Raw genomic sequence first — 26,122 nt, 5'->3', positions numbered from 1 at the left:
TAATTATCAATGATAATAAAATAAAACTTATTGGCTGTGAAGCGTATAGCTCACTGGACTATAGAGCGTTCTTGTACGTTCTTTTGTTTTTGGCCAGCAATCCTCAATTTCTGCTTCACACAGCACCGTCTCCACGTTGGAGGCCAGCTAGAAGTTAGTACCACTGCGGCGGTGAAAGCAGATGGCGTGGACGCCTCGAAGCGGTCGGGTAAGACCTGGACGTCTGTGTGAAGGCGTAACAAGCGTCGGTGATGGATCATCACTGAGAACCGCCAACGTACGGGCGCTTAGAACTGACGAACATTGTGAGAAGTATAGCTCCACTGTCTTTGATGCAGCAGTCACTCAGGTTGCCATACCTCTAGGATAGATATTTTTTGCGCTGCAAGAAATATAATTAAACTATGGAGTTTTACATGCCAAATTGCAAATCTGATAATGAGGCAGGCCGTAGTGGGGAGTCCGGAAATTTGGACTACGTGGGGTTCTTTACGTGCACCTAAACCTAAGTACGCGGGTGTTTTCGCATTTCCCTGCCATCGAAATTCGGCCGCCACGGCCGGGATTCGATCCCGCAACCTCGTGCTTCGCAGCCCAACATCACAGCCACTAGGCAACGAGGGCGAGTTTTTGCGCTGAAACCTGCTTCATATATATACAGGGTGTGCCAACTATCACGCACCAAGATTGAAAAGTATGCAAATGCCACGTAGCTGGGCAGAACCATGCTAATGTAGTTTGCCGTCGCATGGAGATGCTCAAATTATGTTTTCACCCCCCTAATTACATAATTAGTCTTAATTATATTATAGAACTTCTCAAATATTAAAATTCGATGAAAAGTGTCAATGAGAAAGTTATAAGGCAGAAAGAAAAACTCCCGGTACAGCCTTCTGTTGCTCAATATGCGCTACTTAAAAGTGTTTTTCCAAGCGTCAAAGAAGCCCATGAATACACGCGAAATTGCCGAGTGACTGGCCGCTCGATGCAGTTTGCATATAATCGCAGGCTTCTTTCACGCTCGTAAAAACACTTCTATGCAGCGCGTATTCAGTGACAGAAAGCTCTATCCGGAGTTTTTCGTGTTGGTCTACATTATTCTCAATGATCCTTTTCATGTAATTATAATTTTGAGTTGATAAACAAATTAAGACAAATTTCGTTTTAGGCGGAATGCAAAAAAGTGATCTGAGTATCTCCAAACGACGGCAAAACGCATTAACTTTATTCTGTATACCTGCGTGGCATGTGCACATTTTTAAATCTTGGTGCATGATAGTTGGGACACTCTGTATATTACACGCACACACACATAATATAGTGCAGGGTAGGAAATTAATTTTTGTGGACGTCTTGAGCTCACTGCCTTTGTCCTTCATCATTTTTTTTCGTCTCTCTATCTGAGCGAGCCTCGTACAGCTCAGTAGGTGTTGTATAAGAGATGATCGGCATAGAGATTGCACTAGATTTCTTAAATCTGCTGTTTCATATAAGCTTTTGCAGTCAACTTCAGAAACACTCACGAAGAGGTAAAGTGAAGCAGAGTGCAAATAAAGTTGTTGCAAAATCTTTGCTTAGTTTTATTTGGCCTGGAACATGCGTGCACTGCCTAGAGTAATGGGCATGAAATGCTCAAAGCACTGAATTTGACCGAGAGATAAAGGAAAGACTTGCAAATAGCGGGAGTAACCTGGTATGCTAAAGGTTATTCAGGTTGAACCCGGTTGTCTACCCTACACTGGAGAAGGAGGAAAAGGGAATCAAAATACGAGGAGGAGAGAAGATCACAGCATGCACTCATACGCACACAGTGAATCGTTAGGTCATTAATTTCGTCAGAAGTAGTCAATAGGCTGGTGTATCTTCTGAAACGCAGCACCGATTTTGTGGCTTCCCACATCGCAGACGCACGATGCCACAGCCTCAGGATATTCGTTTCTGTGAAACGGCCTGTCGTCTAAGTGTCCTGAAGCTGTACCAAGGGCAAGCCTCTGATTTACGGATGATGCTCTCAGGATATGCTTTAAGGTTTTTTTTTATGGGAACATGTGTTACAATTGGTGCTGTCTGTCATTCCAATTAGGGATGAATAGGCATTCAGAAAAGACACGCCCACTAAGAGACAACACAGTGAGGTTTCATCACGTGGAATGAAACCGGAGAACAGTTGTAATTTCACATAGGAATTTATAATATGTAGTCAGTCACCGGTCAAGCTGGATTCCCATGACTAACCACTGAACGGGCCGATTGATGACATGAGTGACGGAAAACTGAAACTTCAAGGGTGATCCGCATAACTTCCCTAAGTGACCTAGAAAAAATGGCTTAGAGAGCGAATAGGCTACCAGGAACACATACGCTACATCTAAAATTATTTTAACATGGGATTTGAAATAGTCGACGACAATTATTATGATATCCTTCGTCTCAACAGAGAAACCACAGGTTTAAAAAGTTTTTCGACTATGCATATAAATGCCAGAAGTATAAGGAACAAAGTAGACGAAATTGAGAATATGATGTCCACAATAGAAAATAAATTTGGTGATATATGTTTCACCGAAACATGGTTATCACAAAACGACCACATACCTATTCTTGATGAATATCGCTCGCAGCACATAACTAGAATCAATCAAAGGGGAGGTGGTGTAGCTGTGTACATAAAAGAGAGATTACATTTTACCATAGTGGACGAATTCTCTGTAATTAATGAACGCGTTGAATGCCTTACTATATATATAGGAAAGACCATGACATCGGTAATATATAGACCTCCTTCTGGCGAGAAAGAAATATTTTGCAATTTTTTAGACGCTTTGCTATTGTACGCCTGTTCTAGCAATGAACCTGTGATAATCATGGGAGATATAAACATAGACATGAGCTCACATGACACGTGGGCTTGGCATCTGAAATCAATTCTAGCTTGCCACGCCTGCACAAACCACATTAAGTTACCAACCAGAGTTACAGAGAATAGTGCCACGTTGATTGACATCTGTGTTACAAACTTAAATGAAGATGAAGTACTTGGCGGTGTTCTTACAAGTGATATAAGTGACCATTTACCCCTATTTTCTTTCATCAATTCCAATAACACTCGCGCTACCCGGACACCTTGTCATCGTCGAATAATAAATAATTTTTTGTTACAACACTTTCGGGAATTAATTGTAGCTATAGACTGGCAGGCGGTCTACAATGAAAGTGATGTTAACGCAGCTTTCAACATTTTTCTTTCCAGCATACAAACTTCTTATGAATCCGCTTTCCCGATACGATATGAACGTACCAGAAATAAGAAAGTACGAAAACCTTGGATAAACCGTCATTTGTATAATGAGATAAAGAAAAAAAATGCGATGTACCACCTTTTCATAAAAACACGTGACCAAGAACAGTTGGCGACATTCAAAAAGTTCAGAAATCATCTACAAAGCAAACTGAAGGAAGCTAAACAAGATTACTATCTACAACTGTTTTCTAGCATACGTAACGAACCGAAGCTGATATGGAACGCAGTGAATAATATAACAAGTAGAAAGCCGAGTATCGCGTCCCAGACACCATTACTGCACAAAAGTCAAATGACGAGCATGAACGAACATTTCGTTCAGGCTGGTACATGTACGTCGAGGGGAGGCGAAAGAAGAATGGTTCATGCAATCGACATCCCACTGGTGACGAGCTCCATTTTTCTACAACCCACAGATAGCGTTGAGATGCAATATCTGATACACAAAATGAAGAGCACAGCCTGGGCCGGACGCGACGGAATTCAACCGAAGCCGATAAAATATGTCTCAAGCGAAATAAGTGTTGTTCTAGCTTATATTGCTAATTTGTCAATATATTCAGGGATCTTTCCAGATGCTCTAAAAACCGCTCGCATAACACCAATACATAAAGGTGGTGTGAAAGATCAAGTCTCAAATTACAGACCAATTTCGATCTTAAATATATTTTCAAAGTTTTTGGAAAGCGTCGTAGTTGACAGGCTGGGGTCTTTGTTGACTAAACACAGTGTAATCTCAAAGTACCAATATGGTTTCCAAAAGAATAAGTCAGCAGAGCAAGCTCTTCTAGATATCAAGGATAAAATAATTGAGAACATCGAAAAACAGAAGGTTACACTTGGCCTTTTTCTAGATTTACGGAAGGCTTTCGACTCGATCGATCATAAAATATTATTCCATAAACTAGAAATCTACGGAATACGCGGCGTCGATAATGATTTAATAAGAAGTTACCTAACGAATCGAAGCCAATTTGTTCAGATAACTTCTAGTACCTCTGACATTTGCCTATAAAACAGGGTGTACCTCAGGGCTCAAAACTTGGCCCACTATTGTTCTTAATTTATGTAAATGATATTGTACGAATACCCGACTCCCCTGACCTGGCAATGTATGCCAATGATACCAACGTGTTTTTTACTTCCAGTAACACTTCTGAACTTTCTGTCAGTGATAATGCGCATCTAAATCGCTTATCAGTGTGGTTGAGTGCAAATAGTCTTGAATTAAATACTGTAAAAACAACATATATTTTATTCAGGGCTCGTAACAAGACCATACCTAATGACATTAACATTAATTATAATGATATAGCAATTAATCATGTCCAAGAACAAAAATTCTTAGGCGTTTGGTTTGACGAACGTTTATCTTGGAGTTCGCATATAAGGATGTTATGCAATGACCTTTCTAAATCTGTCGGTATCATTAACAGGAAAACCCAGCTGATTCCGCTTTGGCTCAAACAACAGTTATACAATACTCTCATTTACTCTAAACTTTGCTACGGGGTCCTGGTTTGGGGTACTACTTCAAAAACAAGCTACAACAAATTAATTCTCTTACAGAAACGAATCCTTCGTATATACTGCAGTTACCATGGCCGTTTTGTAGACCTTGAAACAGCTCCATTATTTCAACGCTACTCCCTTCTTCGTGCAGACAGAATATATTATAAGAAACTTCTGATGACCATACACAAGGAAAAATTATTCACCAAAATGGACAACGATAACATACCGCGTTATGCACTGAGCCGGAATACCAGACACTTACCGAAAACAAGAACAAATTATGGTAAACAAACTTTCATATATCAGTCGACAGAAATAGTAAACAAGGTAGGAGAATTGTTAAACTTCAGTGCTTCAGAAAGTACCTATAAAAAACAGCTTAATGCATTATTACTCGCCGATGACATTGTTTTCAGTAATTATTAACATTCTTCATTTTATTGCCTCTGTGTGTAGACATGTATGATCTAACAAAGAGCGCATACTGTGCTAATCTTTATGAGGCTTACTGGTTCTAACGAACAAATATTGTAATCATTTTTGTTCATGAATTTATGATCTCTTGTGTGAAATATATATGTACGTTATATGTGTATTCATTTGTACTGATTTTATCCGCTGTTGTAACCGTGGAGTCTGGGACCTCTGTCAGGCCTGCGTGCCTTTAGTCCCAGTCTCACCTCGCTCGGACGAGAAATAAAGTACATATGATGATGATGATGATGATGTGAGGGCCATGCGTGGTCCGCCTGGTCCGTCCCCACGGCGGCCAAAAATAGCAGAGGACCGAGCGGACCATCTACTTTGTAGACGCGGCTCTACGAATCGACCAATTATATAAAAGCCCGACGAACACCTGTTCGAGGAGGTGTTTGTCCGATGCGTGAGTTTCAGTACGTACAGCGCTTTAAAGTATCGTCGGACGGAGCAGCAGATGAAAATTGCCTTTTTAGCCCTTTTCAATGACTCTTGCTTTATCAAATTAATGCATTCTTCGCGGCTGCTGTCGTATATTTCGGGTTGAAAACTCAGCGTCGCGGTACCATACTGTAAAAAATGCTTTTCTAGTTGACACTGTTTAGAGTGCCTCTCCTGCAATGCTGCCTCCGCGTTGTCCACGTATGCGCTGAGGCAACCCTCATAATTTTATCCCTTTAAAACTCACTCCGATCACCTTGTCTGCCCTAAAGATATCTTTAGGCTAATTCTCTAATTAGTTTCGTCGCCTGTCCACGTCTGCAGTTCATTAGGCTGTTGCTTCGTCATGCTCTCAGTTGTCTGTCTACATGCTTTCTCGCAATGTGCGTGTGTGTCTATATTTTATCGCCACACGCGGATGACCGCACGTGCAAAGCCAATGTGGAATACGTAATTTAAAAAAAGTTTAATTGTGCTACGTATCGTTTCATCTTCACAGCTTTTGTAGGTTTCTTTCCCTCATTCCCACATTTGTTTGACAATACACTTTGGCGTCCCAGTTACTATTGTGCTTCAATGCATAAAAAGGGGATTTGTTCGAAAACTAAGTGGAACAGTGCATTTCTACCGCAAACTGGAAGGCGCATATTTCAAAGCTGCTGTCATCTTCAGAATTTGTTCCAAGTGTATGTGCCATGCTATGTGACTGGCTGAAATTCGTAAATTGCACTACGTGTTGTAAAGTAATTATGCTAAAACTTATCGAATTACGTTTCTTTAAATAATCAAATATGCATTTCAATTTCTCGTGTGAGCACTGTCGGTCTCTCTAATTAATCCAGCTGGAGGACTACGATTGTGCTATTTGCCACAGACGATTTTAAAAGTTTTTGCGAGTCGTAAAAAATCGGGCACATTCACGTTCTCAGAGCCACCTCAGAATGCATGAACGAAGAACTGCGAGCAAGAGACTAGCAAAGCTATTCAAGGCATCGTACTGGCCACGTCCCACCGTCGTGAATGTATATGCATACCTGACAAACGTTCGCCACCTTCTAGCGGTTGCTTTGAATCGAGCTCCCGCTTGCCGAATTGAAAGAGAGAGACAACAAAGGGTGTTGGCAGTTAGGACTTACACACTAGTATCAACTTATGTGGCCTTCAGGCAAGAAATAACGCAGTGGGCATTTCTGGCACGTGCGGTCCGTTGCCCGCCGTAGACATCAAACCGGCACCCTGTAGTCACGTGATGCGAGGGCCGAGGACCAAACAGGGGTGTGGCTCGGCGTGTGGGTCCAGTTTTACTGTACTACAGTGTATTCCACTTCTTTAACGTAGCGATATAGGCAAGACTGCGTAGATGCAGCACTGTATCTGTTCTCGAAAACGGAATCAAGGCTCTTCCTTTTCTGCATCTGCCTCACGGGCAAATTATCGGCACTTTCATTCCATGATATCACAGTGTCTGAGTAGCCATTGAAATTATATGCCGTGGACTTGACGCTAATGTAATAAATTCTCTGACACCAGTTTTTCATGTTGGACCGGACACTGAGCTGACAAGAGAGATTGTAGAGGTTGGTGCTTTTGCATCGCCAAATGGAAGTTATACCAAGTTGTCATGAAATGGTGTTCCAAATTGTTTTATAATAGGGAATACTGAATAATAAAGGACTTCTACTTGATTGATTGTAACACAGAGGTATATATTTAAAAGTAACTGTATGTAGGGATTACTCAAGTAATCATGCATAATAAATTAATGAAACGTTTTACCAAAAGGCCTTGCAGTTCATTCCAATAGAAGACTCGAAGCATACCATTAGAGGAGCTCATAACCGCTTCTAGAATTGCAAAACTTGACGATGCTAATTTTTGCAGGGAAATGAATTGCAGTCAATTTGCCACAGAAAGCTTGTTCTCTTCAGGTGTTCAATTTTAACTGAACAGCCAAAGTGCAGAACCAAGGATCGGCTTTGGCACAACTGCCCCGCCTTTAGTTGATGCCCATGAATGACGTAACCGCTGACGCTTCACCAGTAGGCGAGCATCAAGCGAGAGTCTGAATCAAGCAGCGATCTCGCTCGGTGAGTTCTTTTTCTTATTTTTTTTATTCTCGACGATTTCCTTCATGCTTGCCCATGAGTGACGTCACTCATGGCCATCTACTAATGTCCTAAGGTCGTGATAGCTGCGCTCTTACGCTGTGCAGCTTCGTTTTTCAACGCGAAATTGACCGATATTCACTGTAAAAATTAGAAGCGTAAAGTTTAGTAATTCTGGAAGTGGTTAGGAGCTCCTCGGATGGTGAACTTCATGTTTTCCATTAAGACAAGCCGCACGTCTATATTGGTTAGAAAGATAATTAGACTAATTTGCATAGTTACCCGTTTGATTACTACACCGAGTCATATTCAAATGCACGTCTCTGTGGTGTAAGCAATCCAGATGAAATCATTTAAGCATTTCATCTTTCCCAATTTAAGAAATTTGAAACGCACTTCGGAAAAGACTAGGTATGTAATCTCCTTAGGTGTACTGACTGTTGAATATCGTAAAATACTGCGTTAACGTGGGTGAGAAAATCTGACCGTGCCGATTGTTATTGTGAAATTCTTGAGAAGGGATATCAATTGGTGGTATGTATGCCAGTGCACCTGGTCCGCACACGCGGACCGGTTTATTTTCGTCATAGATGAACTTCACTAACTTGCACACAAAAGATGATATTTCTTTCTCTCTTATAATTCAAAATATACGCAGTTTTCTAGTTTTGTAAGTTTTTGTGTTGCACTGAAAGCATCATATGTGCGCGGAAAATCCAAATCACATGTTTTCTCGTTGCTTGTTTGCACACTACTCATAAGTTCTGACGTGCGTGACCACTGTAGCAGTGCTAGGGGCGCCTGTGTGCGAGTGTGTGTGTTGTCACAAAGTTCATCTTGAATGGTGCCAGCAATGTGGTTACGCTGTTTCTCACGTTTCACATGTAATGCGTAATCAAGTGTACCAGGTTAATTTTGAACCCTTCCAGGACTTCCTCGATCATGAGGTCATTTTTGAAGCGCACTGGTCATGCTTACGTATTCAGGCGGAATTTTATTCCGTTCATGAACAGTTCCTTAATTACTTCCTATTTGCCCGATAGGTAAATGCAGGCAAGCTGAAATTGCCAAGGTCTTGAACATGAGCCCTGTCCCGCGAGTTGCTCATGTTAGATTCGGTACATATATATTCTAATGCTTTCACAGCGGCATTCTGACAAGTTGGGTTACACTTTTTGCGCGATAATATCAGCTCGCTCTGTGCGTAGTCGTGTCGCACGCCCTGTGATGTGACTGCTGGCAGTAAGGTCGCCTCATAATTAAGAATTATACTCTGAATATATACTATTCCATTTCTCAGGGCACCTTCCTTGTGGCCAGGGCCGCCGCCCGGCATATGGTCAATGCCGGCAAAGCGCTGCCCGATGGAGGAGCAGCTATTGTGAACGTCGCCAGCATCATGGCCAAGTGTGGCTGGCCAGACGGAGCGGCTTACTGTGCGTCCAAGGCAGCCGTCGTGGCCCTCACCAAGTCCGCCGCGCAAGAACTGGCGGCGCACCGCGTTCGCTGCAATGTCGTGCTCCCCGGCATGACGGAAACGCCGATGATCGCCGGCATACCCGAAGAAATAAAGGCCTCGGGTCGCGAGGCAATACCGCTGAAGAGGTGCGGCAAGCCGCGAGAGATCGCCGAGGTCATCAAGTACCTGTGCGTGCCGGCTGCTAGTTCCTTCATCACTGGCGCTGCTCTCGAGGTCACTGGAGGATTCTACATGTGAAGATGGAGTTTGCATCGGCGTTCATGGAGCCTGTCTCATGCCAAGCTCCCATGGGTGCGCATGTTGACACGCTTCGTATACAGTAAATTTGAGACAATAGTGGGCACTCGGCACAGGCCTATTCCACCATGTGACAGAAACTGAACATTACAAACTACTTGGCTCATAAATATGTTATGGTGGTTGTGCTACAGGCAGGGCTAGCCTGGCAGACTTGGCCGGCAATCGCACCGCCTGAATGTCTCTTTCCTGCCAATATGTCACCATCAGTCGATCAACGCAGTCTCTCGCAGAAATGCGAGAAGAATGCGCGGCTCTTGCTATCGAATTATTCGCTATTTTTACGGGGGTGCGAAGTGTTTTAAACATTCGTGACGAAGTCCTCCTCTTCCCATGTTGTCCAGAAGTCTCCTCCTTGCAGGGTAGGTACGCTTGCATGACCAGATGAAATGTTCGCTGTCACCTACTTCATCGCGCTCAGCCCACAATGAAGCAACGCCGTATAATCTTCGCGGTGCTGGTCGCATTCTACGTTGTAGTCTGCAGATAAGATTGCCCCGCTTGCCGCAATATCTTCCTTTCTTTTGCCACTCCCTGATTGGCTGCTTAACGCTCAAAAAGCGCGTCGTCGAACGAATAAACGTCATTGTCTTCCTGGCGCTGCGTGGGTGGTGTGTTCCTTGGGCCGGTCATCCTGCTGCCCTCGGCGTCTAGCCGTGGAATACGTAACAGCCGCTAACTTAGAAGATCAATGCAAGGGTGCCGGCCGATCATTCCCTTACTCTGTTGACCCGAGGCGGTGGACTAGCGGCTATGGTATTGTGCTGCTACGAGATTTCGGGATATATTCCGGCCGCGTCGGTCGTATTTCGGTGGGGGCGAAACGCAGAAACTCCCCGTTCCCTTGCATTGTGCGCACGTTAAAGATCCTCTAGTGGTCAGAATTATTCCGGAGTCACCACGACGGCGCACCTCATAATCAAATCGTGCTTTCGCCACGTAAAATGACAAAATTCAATTCTCTTACTCTGTGTAGACCCGTTGCTTCTGTGCGGCAAAGTTCGTATACAACGCAGGCCTGATGCGGTTGTTTCCAAAGCGAAAAAAGGTGGCAACGAATTGTTTACTTACGAAGTTAAGTCACCGGACTTATCACTGTCGGCTGCCTTTGAAACTTTTAGTTGGCAAAGGCATCTCCTTTTTTCTTGCCACTGATGCGTATACGTGCGAAGGTATCCAGTAAAACCTTCCTTAATCCCTTTGTGGACGATTTCTTTAGAGGGACTCTGAAACGATTTCGTACAAACGTACTGATTCGTTAGGGTAGGTCCTTCTGACATCTAAGTGGCACATCTGAATTTAAACATTTCGCGTGAAGGGTTTAATTTACTATAAGTTCTTAAAAGAGTGGGTCGTAACCGATCGCCACGGCATCGCCCGCCGGAGCTTTCAGGGGGCCTTTACAATCTACGTAGCTCGCACCCGTGTTATCGGTTGGGCGAGCCATCCGACTGGCCACGCAGGTTGCGTCATCGAAAACATTTCCAACCTTACGGTGAACAAACGTTGCTCGTTATAGTTGGATTGCTGGTTAATTCGTCCCTATATAAAAAGTAACCGAAAAAGAGTACACAATTTAATGCTGTGTTTAAACACTTCCAGCAGACAGCTGTCGTCTGGCGCTTGTATTACAACGTACTGCGCGAGCGGCGCTGTCAGTGTTGGTCTCGAAGTTTGTTTTCGTGAGAGCCGCAAATGGCCCTACTACTGTGGGCTGCAAATCTAGCGATTGATGACATGTCAAGCTACCACATCGTGTCCCTCTGCAAGAAAACAGGCGGGTGCAGCTGTTGCAATGCTTCCGGCTGTCCGTATCTGACCGGTACCAGGATCTACGCGCTTGCGGCCGTCACTCCATGTTGGAGGATTACTACCACCATAGATAACTTTAGCGTGCCCAGTATCTCGGCAACCGCAGGCAGACTGGACGTTCTCGCAGATGGGCGGAAACGCAAACGAGAGTGGCCCCAGCCCCCCGAATAAAAGCCATGGTAGCGACATACATTTACCCTGCTTTCGCAGTTGCAGCGATCAGCATGAGGAGAGACAAGAGAGGTCTGCTTCTCAGAATTGCTTGAGCGCCATCACGTGGCATTTTTCGCGCCATTTTCTCTATTGTTTTGTTGTTTTCCGCGCCCAGGCGCACTGGCCACCATGACATTAGCCGTCGACGACGAGGCATTCCCGGGCATTTGACATGTTTTGGCCAAGTTTTGTGGCTACGCGCCTCATTGACGGGCTCTGTTTTTGTTTTGCTTTATGTTAGGGATTGATTTTACGAGTACAGAAGGTGCAAACGTGTACGAACGGGGCTTTTTTCTTTGTTGATGGGGTACGATGCTCAGGCATGTGTAAGCTTAGCACGAGTGCTATTTTCAGTGCTGGTTCACATTCCTTTTTTCCTGATTCGGCTATCCTTAGCAAAAGTATTAAGCTATGGAGCACGTAGGCTGTGTGCTGTCATATATCGTGCTAAAAACGTAACACGCGTTATTGTACTACTGAGAGTGTGTAGCTTTGTCAGTGAATGCTCTTGCTAAATGCTACAAATATCTTTTGCGAGGACAAACTTTCACGATCAAGTGTAAATAGTTCAGACTATTGCGGTAGGCTGCCTCTCCTTCACTATCTCGGCAGTATAAAGTGGTGCACGGGTTTGTTGGCCCATATTGACTTAGAAAGTGCACAAAAGTTGAAGGTGCTCATGGATGAAAACTATTTCTATGCGTAACTTTCGTCCTTGCGTACGCTTTGTTTACAAATGAAGTGTAAATGTTTCACTGTGATGTTTGCGCTGGAGGGCCAGCGGCAGCAGCTTGTGATAAAAGGGTAGGACCTGTTTCACTGATGCCAGCATCATGACGAAACGACCAGAATAGCTGAAATGCTCCCCACTGATCGCGCATCTTCCTAGAAGACGCTCGCTTCATGCAGGTGAACATGGCACGCGCCTTAGGTTCTGTCGTCATGGTACTAAGATGACTAAATTATTAGGCTGCACAAACTCAACACGGCAGTCAATGGGGTATACTCAAATACGCACATACGCACTTCAAGCAGCGCAAAAGCATCCGAGTTGTTGAATCCGTAGCTGCTACATAGTGGTACACACATGCTAACGCATCGCTTTTCGCGTGTACGGGCAAAACCTTGACTTCATCGCAGCCCTTTCACGCCGGGCAAGGGCCTTTAAAAAGCCAAATGAAGAATCTGATCCATGCAACAGAAATAGTGCGCGAAGTGGCTTTTTCTGTGCAAGCCACGACAGTGTTTTTCAGTGCAGGTACAGTGGTTATGGACGACATACCACTGAAATAAAGCTCTGGCAAGTATAGGAACATTGTGTACATTAAGTATACATTATTGGCGAGGCAAAGAGCTCCGATTGCTTAGAGGCTATGGTATTGGGCTACTAAGCACGAGGTTGCAGGATCTAATTTCCCGCATGTGGGCCACATTTCGGTGGGGGTGAAATGCGAACATATCTAGCTTTTCTGGATGGATGGATGGATGGATGGATGGATGGATGGATGGATGGATGGATGGACGGACGGACGGACGGACGGACGGACGGACGGACGGACGGACGGACGGACGGACGGACGGATGGATGGATGGATGGATGGATGGACGGACGGACGGACGGACGGACGGATGGACGGACGGACGGACGGATGGATGGATGGATGGATGGATGGATGGATGGATGTTATAAGCGTCCCCTTTGGAACAGGGCGGTGGGTTCCGCCACCAAGGTCTTGCTACTATACTGCCTAATGTCCTACCTAGGTTAAACAATAAAAAAAGCAAAAAACAGTATGAACTACCACACAAATTTTCTGATCCCCTAGTGCGAACTGTGCTTTTGTACGTCTCCGTTTTTGGTCGTTTCCCCACTTTTCTTCCACCAATCCTCCAATCGCCTCTGACTAACGCCTATTGCGGGCATGTTTACTTTACCCCTGCTCCCACCGAACCCAAGAGCTTCAAGGAGGCCTGTGGTTCCTAAAGCGACCGCTGGGTAGACGTCTTCACATTCTAATAAAACAGTTTTCCTAATTTACAGTTTCCTTAATTTACCGCAGCAACCACATGCTTCTTCTTCCTTCTTATATCTCGCTTTATAGGTGCGTGTTCTAAGGCATCCAGATCTCGCTTCGAAAAGTAATGAGCTTCCCTTTGAGTTATCATAAATACTTTCCTGATTTCTTTCTTCCTCTTAAGTAGTTACTCATGGCAGGTTTCTTTTTCATTTCCGCCACCCATGAGATTATTTCAGCCTCTCTGACTTTCCGCTTGACCTTTGTTGCTGTGTTTCCCAATCTACAGGCCGCATACTTGCTGGTAAGCTTTCTAGTTCTTTTCCTCTGAATCAATGTTTTTCTTGTACAGATACCTGAACACTCTCCCAGCCCATTTACTTTCTTCCATATTCCTCAACCGTTCTTCATGCTCAATTTTACTGCGAGCTTCCCTCACTTCAAAACTAGTCCAGCCCATATCACCCCGCACAGCTTCACTTGTAGTCTTCCCGTGAACGCACAATGCGAGGAGACCTACTGACCTTTGGTTCCCGTCGAGTCCTGATTGTACCCCTGATTTAAAGCAAACAACCGCATTTCCAAAAGTAAGTCCTGGAACCATTACATCTTTCCACATACCTTGGCGGACCTTGTACCTATTGTATGCCCATAGCGCTCTGTGCTTCATTATAGCTGAATTTCTCTTCCCTTTAACTGTTATTGTTTTTTCCTGTGTTTCCAAATATCTATTGCCATCGTTTATTCATATACCAAGGCATATATATTCTGTTACCCGAGGTATTTCCTGGCATTGTATCTCCACTGTCTCTTCACTGTTTTCATTGAATACCACAACACGTGATTTTCTAACACTAAATTTCAAACCTAAATTGTTGCCTTCCTCTCCACAGATATTAGCCAGACGTTAAAAATCACTTTGATTGTTAGCTAGCAACCCAACGTCGTCTGCATAAAATAAACCTGGGAGCTGCTGCTCTGCTACTGTTCCCGCTTCTTTGTATGCGAGAATAAACCCGATATTACTTCCTTCTAGCGCCCTCTCCAACCTTACCATGTACATCATAAATAGTAGCGGGGATAAAGGGCACCCCTGCCTCAGTACTTTGTTGATATGAATTTTCTCCTCGCTCCTCATCCCTTCCAATTCAACGCAAACGGTATTTTCTAGGTAAATCTCTCTCAAAAGCTGTAGACAATCGTGACCTAAGCCTTCCCCTTCCATAATATCCCACAATATGTTGCGGTTTACGTTGTCGTAGGCTCCTGTAATGTCTATAAAGGCGACATACAATGGTCTGCTTTCTGCTTTTAATATTTCAATACATTGAGTAAGAACAAAGAAGTTATCATCCAAAAGCCTACCTATTCTGAAGCTCTACCAAAATGCCATTATTCTCTGCCCATGCGTGAAGCTTTAACTTGATTGCCTGCATTGCTAGCCTGTATATTGCCGATGAAATGGTCAACGGTCTATACGAGTGAATTATATGTTTCTCGCCCTTACCTTTATAAATTAAATTCATTCTACTTTGTCTCCAACAGTCTGGCATTCTCTATCTTTTAAACTTTTTCCACTGCTTTCACCAGAGCTTCCTTACTTTTTGGTCCCAGTTGATTAATCAGCCTAACGGGAACCTGTGGCTGTGCGCTAAGGAATTTTCTTCCCCTTTCTTCCATCTGGAATTTGTCAGCACCAGCTCCTTTTCTACTTGGGTTTCTTTCATGTTCTTTTTTTCTTCAATACAACCTCGTCATTGCCTTGGAAAGATTAGGCTGTAACTTTTCGGATGTAATTTATTGCCGCTTCTCCTTCCAGTCTGTTTTCATCTTCGTCTAAGATATGTTGTTGTATTGTTGTTGACTTCCTGCCTAATAATTTTATGTGGTTCCAATATATTCTACGTGCGGTCTTCTTTTTCTCACGTATTTCTGACAACTAACCTTCACTTTTACCTTTTGATCTTGCTTTCACCAGTTTTTAAACATAGACGTTTTCACCCGGTATATTTCAGATGTACTGGTTATTTCATCCGGCGGCAACTGCGCCTTCTTTGCCTGCCTGTGCTCTCAAGATGCTTTCTGCCGTTCGGCGATCGCTTCTCCTATCTCCCTGTTCCACCCGCTATTCTGTTTCTTTTTTCCTTTCCACCGAACGTGTTGTTTCTTTTTCCGTATTTCTGTCGTTATTACACTTAGAATCTCACCATATTCCCATTCTTCACTTGGCCATTCGCCAAGCTCTTCCTCCACTTTAGTGACTATATTTGCTTTTGGCTCAGCGTTCAAATTTGGACCTGTCATTCTGCGCTCCATGCTCCCTTTCCCAACTACAAATCCCATGTTCAATATGATGTGTTTATGATCACTCCATACGCTGCTGAACCCTTCCTCATCGATGACCATTTCTCTCAACTTATCATGAATTCCTTCTGTCATCAGACAGTAATCAGTTGTCGATTGCTGATTTCGCACTTCCCAGGTGATCTACCCTTCACACTTAGGCCCTGTATTCACGATTAGGAGGTTATGTGGCTCACAAAGGTCTAGCATTGATTTCCCGTTGTTGTCGGTATAGCCATCTAAATCCTGTATGTGGGCATTCATGTCAACTAATAGGGCAATTTCTGCATCATTCCCGAAACCCTTAATATCAGCGCTTATGCATTCCACTAACTCTTTATTCTTCCCTGTGCTATTATTTCCGGTCCACAAATACGTAACGCCCAGCCAAGTTTTTTCCCACTCATTGTACCTGATAACCAAAGACATTGTCAATTTACTCTTTTCCATTTGGCTCCCTGATGGATGGGCATTCCGAGTCCCCCTCCCTTTCTTTCCGACTTAGTTCTGTTGCACCCTTCGCAAGCATATTTCTCAATAACTGGCGGCTCTTCTGAGTCTCTAAGGTGCGTGTCTGTAACCGCATACCCCTCTATTTGTTCGATATTTAACTCGTCCTCAGTCTCTGCCCACTTTCCCTTTCTTCTGCCTCCCTTCATGTTCATGCAGCCTATTGCATGGCGAGCTCTCCTTCTTGCATTTCTCCTTTTTCCATTATCCACGGTGATGCTCTTCTGAGGTTCCCCTATGGGACCTTCTTCATTACTAGCTAATTTGGCCTCCTGAGCGCCCACGGGCCCCCTAAAAAAGCAACAGCGCGATCACCAAGTCGCCAGCCCACTTCTCGTGCTAGCCTGTAATTGTAGCGGATCCCGTCTCGTTTAAAACGAGCACACACGTACCTGCTAGCGCCCCAAGTGACCCCGGCACAAAGCTAGCATGTTTTAAATGGTACGACGTGGTTTTCTGCGAATAATAAAAGCTGCTGGTAGAATTTTCAAAAAGGCAGGTGACAGACATATTCTGCAAGACAATGCCGTCTTCCAGAATGCCGTCTTCCAAATCCAGTGACTAAGTTGCGGCCAGCAAGAATTTTTTGCCCAGAGTGGTTAAAAATTCAGCAATGCAAGCCTATGGAAACAACAAAAATTTGTACTGGATTTTCGAGACAAAACCGGTAGTTGTGATATAACTATGACGTGTATCGTAATAGCCGTTGCAGCGTATATAGTCCGCAGACTCTGCTTTCGATTGATGCCTATCTGTACTCTCTACACATGGCGTAACACTATTCCCAAAAGCGATTTTGGAAACAGTCGTGAAATTTCACGTGGTATCTATAATAACGCGAGCGTATCCCTTACGGAAATGTTGGAAGCCGGGGCCCGGTGGTTTATTCGCTCGCATCTATCGTTCCGCGTCATGCTTGTAGCAGTTCAATGCCGTGCTGCGGGACACCTCTTTTTTAACGCCATGTAAGGTTAAGTTCGACAGTCTCTCACCACATGGTCGAAGCAGAAAAGTGAAGGTTTTGATGCAGTTTTAGTTTTTTCAAGATGGCTCCTTAAGTATAAAATTTTCTACTTTTACTTCCTTAAACGTAGCAATGGGTTGCTCAATTGTTAAGCCATCCCTTTTATTACCAAATTTTATTCCTTGGACTACATAAAAACATGCATGCGCATGGGTTTGTGTTACGTAAAAAAATAGCATCGCGCCTTGTAGCATAGACATACTCAAAAATTCTGGACATTAGACCTCCGCCATCCTCTGGAACTTCACGGCAATCGTCATGCGCAACTCAATGGGTGAAATTGGTACGTGTGGAAAGACACAGGCGAAAGAGGCTATTTACTTGCTATTTACACTGGAGGCAGAGACAAAGGCGGACACTCGCTTGCGCCAAGGGCACCGACCCAATTCTTCGTTCTCGTGGCGGCTCGTCTCTTGAGCATCTCGCGGCAATATCGTAATACTACTGCCCCCCCCCCCGGAGGCAAAAGCGCCATCACGGTGCTGTTAAATATCTAAGGCGCGTGGAGAGAGGTAGGGCTTGATTCGGGCGACGTGGACAGCGTCACTAGTTGTCACAGCGGAGGACGTAGTGGGCGTTGCTAGAACAATTTCATAGGTGACATCGGTCACTTGGCCGAGCACGCGATATGGGCCTGTGTAACAGGAAACCAGTTTTTCACAAAGGCCAACTTTACGCAATGGTGACCAAAGCAACACGAGGGTGCCGGGCGCAATATGGACATCACGGTGACGGAGGTCATAGCGCTGCTTCTCTTTGTCTTGAGACACTTGTAGACGAGCGCGAGCATGTTCGCGAGCATGGTCAGCATGGGCGATTGCATCACGGGCCTAATAGCTAGTTGAAGAAGTGATGGACGGAACCACAGTGTCTAGTGGTAGCGTTGGTTCTCGGCTATACAACTGGTAAAACGGGGAAAAGCCAGCAGTTTCGAGACGGGAAGAGTTGTACGCAAAGGTAATGTAAGGTAGAGCCAGGTCCAAGTCACGGTGTTCGTCTGAAACGTACTTGGATAGCAAGTCTGTAAGGGTCCGGTTCAAACGCTCAGTGAGGCCGTTCGTTTGAGGGTGGTAGGAGGTGGTACATTTATGCTATATTGAGCAGGCATGCATGATGTCGTCAGTGACACTGGCCAAACTTATATGGCCATGATCTGTTAGCAATTGACGCGGATCACGATGCATCAAAATGATGAAGGAGGAAGTCCGCAACATCAGTTGCGCAGCTGGTCGGAAGACCGCGGGTTAAGGCGTAGCGAGTCGCATAGTCCGCCGCGACTGCAACGCACTTGTTTCCCGATGTAGATTCCGGAAATGGGCCGAGAAGGTCGAACGTACACGATGAAAGGGCTCGGCAGGGATGTCGACCGGCTGCACGTAACCAGCGGGGAGCTGGGAAGCCTTCTTGCATCGTTGGCAAAATTAACAAGCGGTGACTTAACGTTGTACGGACCGGGCAAGGCCAGGCCAGGAAAAACAGCGACCTACACGGTCATAGGTTCGAGATGTGCCGAGGTGGCCAGCCGTTGGTACGTCGTGAAGCTCTTTCAGAACGGTGGAGCGGAGGTGTTTAGGTATTACAAGTGGGAACTCAGCGCTGTCCGGATGAAGCTTACGACTGTGTATAGTACCGTCGCGGAGGACGAAGAGGCGTAGAATAGCAACCGCCGGAATGTGTTCAAAACGCTCGATGAGTGCTCCGATGTAGGCGTCACGACGTTGCTCGTCAGCGAAATGAAGCAGCTGTGATACAGAAAATATGCAATAAGCACATGTAATATTTGAAAAATCAGAGTCGCCAACAGGGTAATGCGACAAGCTGTCAGCATCTTGGTGCAGGCGGCCAGACTTGTACACTACGGAATATGAAAATTCTTTTAACCTCAAAGCCCATCGACCAAGCCGGCCTGTAGGATCTTTTAGCCATGAGCGCCAACAGAGAGCATGATGGTCACTGACTATGGAAAAAGGGTGACCATAAAGGTAAGGACGGAACTTCGCAACCGCCCAGACATCAGCAAGGCATTCTGGTTCCGTAATGGAATATTTGCGATCCGATGGTGTTAGGAAACGGCTCGCATAAGCAACAGCGCGATCTTGGCCACGCTGACGCTGGGCTAAGACGGCATCTATGCCATGACCGCTGGAATCCGTACGCAATTCTTTAGGGGCATCAGGGTCGAAGTGGGCGAGATTGGGTGGTGAGGTTAGAAGAGTGACGAGACGAGAGAATGCGGCGGCTTCCGAAGAAGCCCACGAGAGTTTTACGCGTTTCTTCAAAAGATTAGTGAGGGGTCTAGCAATTGCCGCACTATCTTGAACAAAACGACGAAAGTACGAGCATAGCCCTACAAAACTTTGAACGTCTACGGCTGTATTAGGAAACGGAAAGTCTCGGACAGCGCGAGTTTTGTTGGAATCAGACTGTACTCCGGAAGCGTCAAAGAGATGGTCCGGAAGAGTAATTTGGCAGTGGCCAAAACGATACTTGGACGAGTTAAGTCGCAACTTCGCCTTTCGAAATGCATCAAGTGTAATTTTTAGACGCTCGAGGTAAGTGTCGAACGTGGGAGAGAAGGCGATGATGTAGTCAAGGTAGCAGAGACATATGGACCATTTGAAACCTTGGAGAAAGGAGTCCACCATACGCTTGAAAGTTGCAGGGGCATTGCATAATCCAAATGCCACTAATTTAAATTGGTATAGGCCGTCGGGTGTGATCTACGCGGTTTCTTCTCTATCCATATCGTCAACAGCAATCTGCCAGTATCCAAAACGAATGTCAGTAGAAGAGAAATAGCTGGAAGCGTGCAGGCAGTCAAGGATGTCTATACGTGGGAGCGGGTAGACGTCTTTGTTAGTAATGTTGTTCAGATGGCGGTAGTCTACACAGAGGCGCCACGTGCCGTCCTTTTTCTTAACCAACACCAGAGGTGACGCCCAGGGACTCAAAGGAGGCTCAATGATGCTTTTATCTAGCATTTTGTACACTTCACTTCGAATTACTCGGCGTTCCGACGGAGAAACTCGATATGGTCATCGCTGAATAGGTGTAGCATCGCCAGTGAGAATGCGATGCTTGATCTTGAGCGTATGGCCTAAAGGTCGATCGTGGAAGTCGAAAATATCTCGGTAGGGCGATAATACTTGGCAAAGGTATTCAGTCTGTGCAGAGGACAGGCCTGTCGCAACCATTTTCTTTTTGTTGGAATCGGCGCCCGAGGCTGGCGCGGGGGGCCTTCTGAGCTCGCAAAAATCATTGGTCGATAACGCTGCCACGTGATGGTCGCCGAGACAATCAACGTTGGCAAGGCAAATCCCTTGCGGTAGAATGTGCGTCGCCAATACTAAGTTAAAGATAGGCATGCGAGTGCGGTTCGCAGTAATTGTAAGTATACTGTGAGGCACGGTAACGTCAAACTGTAGTGGAATGTCGGGCAGAGAAGTGACGAGGTATTCGCCATCTGGAACTGGTGGGGAAGACAAGTAACAGTTCAATATAGGCTATTGACTTTGGCGGCCGGCGCAGAAAGCCGCTGGTGTATAAGCGGCACTGGAGTGCGTCACAAGGTTCTGCGAGAATCGGTAACTCAAGGCGAAGTGTACTTACTCGCAGAGCAGTAAATTAGAGGAGAATGCGCTGAGAGAAAATCGAGGCCGAGAATTAGGTCGTGAGGGCAATGAGCAATCACGGCGAAGAGCACAGGAGTTTGGCGGCCGGCGATGCTGACTCGTGCTGTACACATTCCGATGATAGGCACAGTACCGACATCCGCAACGCGGACGACGCGTGCCGACGCTGGGGCGAGGAGCTTGTTCAGTCGTCGTCGGAAGGCAGCAATCATAATATAATTATGTGCGTCTGTATCGATGATTCCCGTGACAGGATAGCCGTCAACGTCAAAGTTAAGAAGGTTTTGGTTCGTAGGTAACGTGAGCAGAGGATTTGAGGGCAGGGTCGACAACACAGCTTCACCTCCAGAAGCTGCAGTGCCTAGTTTTCTGGCTGGGTCCGGAGGCGATAGGCGGCGCAGAGAAGCGACGGGGTTGGGGCGTACGAGACTGATGGCGTCGAGGTGAGGGCGAGCGGCTATAGCCAATGTTTGGAGCATGATTATCAGCGGCAGTGGGTTCATGGCGGGTAGTATAGGGAGCAGAAGGTCCAAATGTGCGGGTATAAGCGGCCGCGTATGTCCCAGGTGGTGGTGGCCATCGGTTGCGGCAGTGACGAGCGACGTGGCCGATGCGACAGCAGTGGAAGCAGATTGGCCTGTCATTAGGGGTCCGCCATTCGTGCGGGTTGCAGCAAGATGTGGCAGAAAAAGACTGCCGGGGACGAGGAGTGCCGCTGGAGAACTGGGGAACGCTGGGTTGAGAAGCAGAACACACGGAGTTCAGACCCATGTTCTCAAGTTCCTGTCTGACGACGGCCTGAATCATTGCAATGGTGGTTGCTGGCGGATAGGGAGGCGTCGTGGAGAAGGCTGGCGAACAGGCGGCCTCGAGCTCGCGGCGAACAATACGGGTGACTTCGTCACAGGTGGTAGTCTGACGCGGTCAACCCTCACATATCGACGTAGCAGCAGTGTTGGGTAGCCGCGTGATGTGGTATGACATACGGCGGCTCTTAGCTTGTTCAAGGCGACGGCATTCTTTTATGATGGCGTCGATAGTCGAGTGGTTGCCGAAAACAAGCAAATTGAAACGTCGTCGGCGATGCCTTTTAGCACATGCGCCACATTATCTGCTTCAGAGATAGCATCGTCATCTTTGCGGCATAGAGCCAAGACGTCGAGGATATATATGACGTATTGCTCTGTAGCTGTCTTAACACGAGACGCGAGAGCCTTTCTCGCGGAAACCTTCAGCCCAATGGGGTCGCGGAAGAGTTCCTGCAGCTTTTTTTTTGAAACTGTCCCAATTGGTTATCTCGTCGTCATGCGTTTGGTGCCGCACGCGTGGGGTGCCATCGAGATAGAAGATGTCATTGGCGAGCATAATGGTTGGGTCTCACCTGTTATTAGCGCTGACATGTTCATAGAGCTTGATCCATTCGTCAACGTCCTGTCTCTCCAGGCCAGAGCACGAACTAGGGTCGCGATGTTGGGCAACCGTGACGATTGGAGCAGTTGTACAAGCTGAAGCCATTGCAGAGGCGGGCTCGTCAATGGGAGGCATGGTGACAAGCTCGATGTAACGACTACTTCGGAGTGTTGTGGTGAGGATGGAGATCGCTAACCTCCACCGTGTGGAAAGACACAGACGAAAGAGGCTATTTACAGGCTATTTACATTGGAGCCACATAGCCAGGCCGACATTCGCTCGCGCCAAGGGCACAGACCCACTTGGTCGTTCTCGCGGCGGCTCGTCTGCTGAGCATCTTGGGGTAATATCATAATAATATTTTAAACAATTTTGTTTCTATATAATAGCTGAGTATCAAAAAATTTTCGAGTGTCTGCGGTAAGAAGGTAATCCCTTATAAGAACATATCCATTTATGGCACTTAGTCGGAACATTGCTGGTGCGTTTAAGCAGCGTTTGGTGGGGGATGGCTGGTTATATCAAACAACAGGAGCAAATGGCTTTGCACCCTCTCAGCAGAAAGTACATTGATTTGAACACGTGCCAAATTTAAAGCGTAAATTAATTCATTACAGCTCGAGTTTTGAACGGTAATCGCAGAGCGAGTGTTATTCAGTCTGTTTGCACGCGTATGTTTTTGTGAGGCAACAGGGAAGGAGAGGGAGTGTGTATGGGTGTACACGTATGTATTTGTATTTGCGTGGGCGCACGTGTTTGTGTCTTAGTATTTGAATATGCATGTGCGAGCATACGCGCGTTTGTGTGTTTGTGCAGTTCCGCGTGCGTGCGTGCGTACATTTTTGTGCGCATATACATGTGTGGCCGCGTGTAAATGTGAATGCGGGCGAGCCTTTCTGATATCTCTGTGTGTTTGCGTTGTGTGAGTTTGTGCGAACGTGCGTGCACGCGCGCGTGTGTACGTGTGTGCGTGTGTGTGTGTGTGTGCGTGTGTGTGTGTGTGTGTGTGTGTGTGTGTGTGTGTGTGTGTGTGTGTGTGTGTGTGTGTGTGTGTGTGTGTGTGTGTGTGTGTGTGTGTGTGTGTGTGTGTGTGTGTGTGTGAACGAGCGAGTGAGGTAGCGAGAACTTCCTCGCTTTACTCCTACTCTTGTTGATGAATGGGATATAGAGTTTATTTGCGCTCATATTTTAATCTACGAAACAAGAACTAATGACAGTGCATTTGTAGCATTATCTCTATGTAATATCAAAATCAATGCAAAAAACGCAGTTCCCTTCCACTCTGTGAATAAGTATGACCAGCGGAGCGGCGTACGGCAAACTGCACCTCCGCCGCAGGCCGGCCCGGCATTTCACTATCATCGGGATCGGCCCACGTATGGGCAGTGCTTAATGCCTACTTCCCCTCTAGTGCAGGTCGGTTCTGTATTGCACCATGGGATCGTCGGATCGGCCCACATATGGGGAGTGCTTAACACGTGCTTCACCTCCACTGCAGGTCGGCACGGCATTGCACTATCTTCAGGATTTTGCTCTACACGCGGACACGATAGTAAGGAAAGTAGCCCTTAAGAGGAAGCTTTACCTCGGGTGCTCCTAAATACATGTACATGGAAATTCTTTTTTCTCTGCAAACACTGCACCAATTTTCACGAGGTTTGTTGCATATAAAAGAAAAAACTTATGGTTGTTGTTGAAAAAAAACTGATGGGGTTGTTGAAAAACTGTTGGTTTCGATTTTTCGATTTTGGCCATCATTTGTTTATTAAAAATCGGCGAAATCCCAAATTTTCAGCAAAAGAAACCATCAAGTTTGCAACTCTGCCTTCCGGCAATAAAATGTGATATCACAATTCTGTGCATTCTATTTAGGAGTACATTTGAAGCGGGCAAAATTTATATATTACACATGAATCTTAAACAATTTAGCAATATAGAAATACAGCTTTTGCAGAACCCTTGTACAGAATGTCACGAATTCGCGTAGGACATGAACTGACATATGGAATTTGTCCACTTTGAATGATCTAATGGATGCCGTTTTTACAGAATCGCGATAGCCGTTCTTGGTGCAGAGCTATTAATTAGTAAACTTTATGGTTATCTTTTTCGCAGTTTCGAATTGTTAAAAAATTTTAAAGAAAATTCGGGCCCTAAATAGAAATTCCGCTTCCAACAGTCAGAAGACTTTACCTCTCACCCAAATTCAACAAATTTCATTAAAATCGGTCCAGGGGTTACCTCAGAAAAGCTTTTCTGAGGTAGCCCCTCGACCTGGAGCGGACCTTTTCGAGGAGCGATGGCTAAGCGCTCTGACTAGCTCGGAACTACACGACCAATTATGGGCTATCCAGCGGGCCCGGGCAGCGGTGGAAAAGATATGCCTCACCGCACATAGTGCCCTGGTTGTCTGCGCCCGGGCTGGCAACCTCGCAGGTCCTTTTCTTATTCGAGTTTTTTTCCTTTCCGTGGGTTTCTCCGTTTTACATCTGTTTGAATTGACCGAGTTGTTGTTTGTTTGTTTGTTTGTTGTTGTTTTATTTCTATTCTTGCCATACAAATTATCAGACACTGACTGAACCCATAGCCAGAGGCTAGTGTGGGGTTCAGATACAAAAATGCACGATGGCAATGACACAACACTTGTGTAAGATAGAAAGTCCAAAGTCACGGCGAAAGACCAGAGTACACTATACAATGAGGAGAAAATAATACAATATGCATTTTACAGGAGAATGAATAAAGATCTGTAATGAACAACACTGTACAACAAACACAAACCGCGAACGACTGTCACATAGATCAAATAAGGCTCAAAAAGTATGTTCTTAATGCTTTATTAGTTTCGTGGGACTGTTTTATTTCTGGGGGTAAAGCATTCCAAACCTTGGCTCCTGAAAACTGCACCAATCTTTCACTGTAGATGTTATTATTCGGTGGCAAATTAAAGTTACTATGTGTGAGGTTTCTCGTGAGTCGAGAAGGAGAGCGAAACAGGGAGGCATTGAAAGGTTGGTTATATTTTACTATGTTGTTTACACACAGCGCTATCTTTAAATACCGCAAAAGATCGAAAGGAAGGATATTTAATAACTGGAAAATTGGTTTACTTGGTTCAGTATACTTGCTTTGTGTTATAATTCGGACAGCCCGTTTTTGTAATCGCCGGATAGGATCAAGGTAAGTGTTCTATGTTAAACCCCATGATTCTACACAGTATGTTAGATGACTGTTAATAAGGGTAAAATAAAGGGTACGCAGTGTATGTGTGTTAAAATAATCACGGGCCTGTAATAAGGCATAACAGCCAGAAGCCAACTTTGAACAGACTGCGCTAATCTGATTTTTCCAGTGAAGATGTTCATCTAGAATGACACCAAGATACTTAAATGAGTGTGTTCGCTCTAGTGAGTGGCCGTTAATGAAAATGTCAATTTGGAAGCTGTCAATGATTTTTGCTCTTGAACTAAATACCATATATTTGGTTTTGCTTGAATTAATCGTTAGCTTGTTGGTAAAAAACCAGCGTGTAATTTTTTTCAATTCA

General features: G+C 45.3%; 1 protein-coding gene across 1 annotated transcript in view; it reads left to right on the top strand.

Moving 5' to 3' along the window:
- The window catches only part of LOC142560878 ((3R)-3-hydroxyacyl-CoA dehydrogenase-like), a 49,323-nt gene extending 39,108 nt beyond the window's left edge, over window positions 1-10,215 (top strand). Inside the window, exon 3 of the mRNA XM_075673285.1 lies at window positions 9,140-10,215. Within this exon, the coding sequence (XP_075529400.1) occupies window positions 9,140-9,556 (417 nt within the window). The 3' untranslated portion in view covers window positions 9,557-10,215. The remainder of the gene's footprint in view (window positions 1-9,139) is intronic.
- Window positions 10,216-26,122: the final 15,907 nt, after the last annotated feature.

The sequence above is a fragment of the Dermacentor variabilis genome, chromosome 10 (assembly GCF_050947875.1).
Source record: "Dermacentor variabilis isolate Ectoservices chromosome 10, ASM5094787v1, whole genome shotgun sequence".
Taxonomy (NCBI): Eukaryota; Metazoa; Arthropoda; class Arachnida; order Ixodida; family Ixodidae; genus Dermacentor; species Dermacentor variabilis.
Note: the sequence above shows the minus strand (reverse complement) of the source record. Positions and strands in the feature narration are given on the sequence as shown.